A 4,533-nucleotide genomic window follows, 5' to 3' on the forward strand; every position below is an offset into this window, starting at 1 on the left:
CAGAATTTTGAAATTCTTATTTCCATTACAGAAACGAATATTTGATATGTATATCCAATATTAAAAACAATTTTATATGTATATCTAATTATGCAACATCAACAAAAATAACTATATTTTATATTGACCACATAAATAATTATACAAAAGAACGAATGTAATTAGACAACTATATAAAACGTTTTATATTGTCAATACATCAAAATTAAACTCTAAATATCAGCATATAAAATTACAATATTAATTGTCAAATATTTTTTTCTTTTAATGAATAAATATGTTTGTAACTTATTCTTGTGAATATTAAAAACAATTTATAACCATTTATAATACTAAATAAACATTTTTAATATCCGGATATAACACTTTTAAGAATATAATTTTTTGAAATATATTTTTTAACCTTTAAATTATATACAAATTAACTCCATAACTGTTTTTCTTTCTTTCTTTTTTAAATAATTTTTTTTCCTGGGGTCAAAGAGACTCCTTTGTTATTTTTTTTTCTGGTCTTGACAAGACTCCTGTTCTCTTTTTGGTATGATCCAATTAAAGCACAAAAGACGAAAACTATAGTGTGACAATAAGGCCCATTGAATGAGTCCAGCCCTCTCATATTTCTTCAGCTCGTTGGATCTCGCAGAGAGAGAGAGAGAGAGAGAGAGATGAAGAGGAGATGGCTGAGTAGCTACGGCGTTGCGGCGGCGGTGGTGGTTGTGGTCTTGTTGGCCGCCTTGAGTATAGGTACATCAGCGGAGCAACTGAGCACAAGAGAATGCGAGAATCTTGGATTCTCCGGTCTCGCTCTGTGCTCCGATTGCAAGACTTTCTCCGAGTACGTCAAAGACAAAGGTAATCTCCATTCTTCAATTTCCGATCTCAATTTTCCTTTTTCTTTTTAATTTTCGATCTCGTGCTTTATTTATTTATTTTTGGTTAGTTCCATCAAATTTTGAATTGAGCTCAGAATTCCGGTTGCAGAGCTGGTATCGGATTGTTACAAGTGTTGCACGGAAGATTCCAATGATGCCACTGCCAAGGTATATAGATAATTATATATAGTTAGGGAACGATGATTTCACAATTAATCACTAATACTTATATTATGATAACTGCAATTACCTTTTACTAATTACTCTTGGTTACAAATAGAAAGAAACTAGTATACTTCACGTGCACTATTATTGATGCAAATTATATTACTTCATGTGTATTATTATTGTTGAATAATATCTTGTGGTCTCACCAAATTGCATTTGAGGAACTAGTGTAGTGCTGGATTTTGTTTAAAGATACACTATTCTGTACTTTTCTCCCTTTCAAGGGCGAGAATTTATCAACTTTAGGAAAATAAAAGGAAAATACTGAGACATTTGGTGACACAAACTTGTTTGATGAAGGAGACAAGTACAGAGTTAGGCAAATTATCTCTTTGCGTGTGCGCATGTGCCTGTAGTTACCGAATGGGGCCTTAGAGTGTTTTGGTTTGTAGATGGTAAGTCATAATTTGATTCAAGGGGAAAGCAACTTTTCTTTATTTCTTTTCCAAATCAAACCATGGTTTGAGTTAAATTGTGAAAAAGAGTTGCAATTCAGTTTGCATCCTTCAAACTATGGTTTGGAATCTTCCAACACCATATAAACACACACTAAGGTCAAGTGAAATAGGAAGGTGAGTGATACTATTTTAATTTTCAGTTTGCCTTAACCGGCATCAGAGTTTTGGCTTTTGAAGTAATAATGAAAATCCTGGATCCTTCATGAGAGTGCTATGCATGCAAAAAATAGTACTAATGGTTGTTTATTGTTTTCTTTAGGTTGCATACTCTGGAGCCATTTTGGAAGTTTGCATGAGGAAGCTTGTTTTCTATCCTGAAGTTGTTGGCTTCATTGAAGAGGAGAAGGATAAATTTCCAACCGTCAAAGTTCAATATGTTTTTAATTCCCCACCAAAGCTAATCATGCTGGATCATGCAGGTGATCAGAAAGAAACAATCAGGTATGACTTCTTTAATTAAATTAAATTATGGTTTTAACTTCTTGCTTCATCCATGATAGACTTTGATTCGGTTACCACATCTAGTAGGATAATGTCCTGACTTCTGATCTTCTTGTCAGAGCATCTTGCTATGAGAACTTTGGTTTTTTAGGATCGATTAAAATGCAGTGACTTCCCATAGATCATAGATGCCTGTGTTTTAGATGCTGTGAATACACCTGACATAGTTCTGATAAACAATTGTTGTGTAATGTACTGATAACCTCCATTACAATACTTATGGAATTGATCGGTAACATTAACAAATACCAAAGCTTTTTTATGTGTAAATGAATAGTTTAATTGTGTGGGAAAAGCTCTTTTCATTGAAATAAAAGAATCTACTAGTTAGGTGGAAGGTTTGAGTTCTCTTTAACAATGAACCCTGCCAACAAAATGATGCCTTTCTTGCGTGCTAGGATTTAAAGGTAAAACATGGTGTTTTAGCTTGTTTCTGATTGAATATCTCTTCCCCGTTGCAGAATCGATAATTGGAAACGCGATCATATACTGCAGTTCATGCGAGAGAAGGTGAAGCCTGTGGCGGCTAATTGAGAAGCTATTACCCATTTACCCGTTATCAGCTACGCCACGTTCTTCATTTTAATTCTCGTTATGTATGTCTTAACTCCGTTCAAAATTTGACCAAAAACAGAGTGAGAGTATATATGGTAATCACTTGGGCAAATCAATTAAACTTTGGCAAGTGACCTGAATGACCTAAGACAATTGATAGCATATTTAAACATATTTTATCAACTTTAGTCTTGTAGTATTTCGTTGGTGAAAAGTTTGTCTCGTTACTTGTTACTGTCGTGGTGTGTGTACAACAACTAATAATAATAATAATAATAATAATAATAATAATAATAATAATAATAATAATAAAGTTTAATTACTCTGTTGGTTTCTATAGATTCACGAAATTTATAATGAGGTTTTTATACTTTTTTTTTCTTTTAATTGAGTTTTTGCACTAATTTTTTTTAATTGGATTTCTATACTTTTTTATTTTCTTCTATTTGGATCGCTGTACCAATTTTTTATTTTTTAGTTGGATTCCTATATAATTAAATCAATTATTGTCAAGAGGGACCTAATCAAAAAAAAATTTGTGCAATTAAAGGGAAAAAAAAGATATAGGGACCTAATTGAAAATTTCGCAAAACTATAAAACCAACAGAGTAATTAAACCTAATAATAATATCATCATCATTATTAATTCATGCTATCAAGGTTTCATGCGTGATAAAATGGTTGAGACCTTCTTTACTAATTATGTTATCCTTTATACAGTCTTTATTAAGTAAAGATTGAAATTTTTGTTAATTAAATAAATTTTAGTTTTTTATTTATTATATTTTACATGCTTATATTTGAAGTTTAAGGTTGTTACGATGGGTAACCGGAGATTAATGAGCTGAATTCGTTAGGTTGACCCAATCGTCTGAGGAGGGAAGCTTTCGAATGGGTTCGCACCTTTGGGGCCTCCATCCGACTTGTGAGCGTGAGTGAACGGGGGGTGGTACCTGCAAAGACACTCCGATGCCTAAGTCAGCAAGGGTGTGAGCAAGTCTAGAGAGTATTGGGACTTAGAGATACCTGAGGGGTGTCTGTGTATTTATAGTGGTGAACCAATAACTACCGTTGGAGTAGTTCTATCTTTTAAGGTGGATAACCGTCCCTTTATCATAGGAAAGTTGCGATATGGCTCTTGGAAGTGGGTTGAGAGATTTTAGGGGCAGTTATTATTTGCCAGCTAATTCTCGTTTTCGACTTCCTTAGAGCAAGTCATGGTGAGAGCCAACTTCTCAGGGAAAGGTCAGTGTACTGTGAGGCTCAACCCTATGGGTTGGGCCTGTCGTTTGGACTTGGGCCTTAACGTTGGGCCAGGGTATGAACAGTGTCCCTACTCGAGCTCAATTTCTTTTAAGGGTTGGGGTCGAGTATTATAACTCGGGACCGTAGCCGACCTGATAAGGAACCGACGTGATTTTTCGGAACCAACGTGTTTTAAAAATTTTCAACAGTCGCGTCTAATCAAACGTCGCGTCTCTTAGAGGTTTGAGCATTCATACGTGGGGGCGGTGGTAACGGTAAATAGCTGTGTCGTTTTACCTTTGTGCCCCTAACGTGTTTATAAATACTTTTTCGTCTCCTCGCTTGTTTCGTTTTTGAAAACTTTTCTACCTGCATCCTTTACTGTTCGAAAGAAGAAAGCTCCTTCCTTTTCGAGTGCTGTTGCTTCAATCTTTCTGCGCGAGGGAAAAGGTCAGTTTCTTTTCTTATTCTTTCTATATAGAGTTTTTCGTTTGCATGTTTTGTTCGGTAGAGTGTGGATGGTAGTCTTGGTGTTTCTCTGCTTAGTTTGAGATACTTGCCTCGAACCTTTAGAGACCCTATTTTTTATCCTTTTACTTTTTCTTTTGTAGGTTTCGCTATCCCTTTCTAGAAAAATAAAATGTCTTCTGTAGAAACCCTTGCTCAATGGGTGG

The 4,533-nt window shown here is 34.7% G+C and overlaps 1 protein-coding gene across 1 annotated transcript; it reads left to right on the plus strand.

Annotated features, from left to right (window-relative positions):
- The first annotated feature begins 621 nt into the window (after positions 1 to 621).
- LOC107469591 (uncharacterized) lies at positions 622 to 2,852 on the plus strand. The gene is made up of 4 exons (XM_016088969.3): positions 622 to 852; positions 982 to 1,040; positions 1,818 to 1,999; positions 2,521 to 2,852. The coding sequence occupies exons 1-4, from the start codon at positions 666 to 668 to the stop codon at positions 2,591 to 2,593; spliced, it is 501 nt and encodes a 166-aa protein (XP_015944455.1). The 5' UTR covers positions 622 to 665; the 3' UTR covers positions 2,594 to 2,852.
- Positions 2,853 to 4,533: the final 1,681 nt, after the last annotated feature.

The sequence above is a fragment of the Arachis duranensis genome, chromosome 10 (assembly GCF_000817695.3).
Source record: "Arachis duranensis cultivar V14167 chromosome 10, aradu.V14167.gnm2.J7QH, whole genome shotgun sequence".
NCBI classification, from domain to species: domain Eukaryota; kingdom Viridiplantae; phylum Streptophyta; class Magnoliopsida; order Fabales; family Fabaceae; genus Arachis; species Arachis duranensis.

What these genes read in the sequence shown, in the direction of transcription:
- LOC107469591 (XM_016088969.3), top strand. Translation starts at nt 666, where the DNA reads ATGAAGAGGAGATGGCTGAGTAGCTACGGCGTTGCGGCGGCGGTGGTG. An exon ending in CCAATGATGCCACTGCCAAG is followed by an intron (nt 1,041 to 1,817) that starts GTATATAGATAA and finishes TGTTTTCTTTAG; the next exon opens with GTTGCATACTCTGGAGCCAT. An exon ending in GATCAGAAAGAAACAATCAG is followed by an intron (nt 2,000 to 2,520) that starts GTATGACTTCTT and finishes TCCCCGTTGCAG; the next exon opens with AATCGATAATTGGAAACGCG.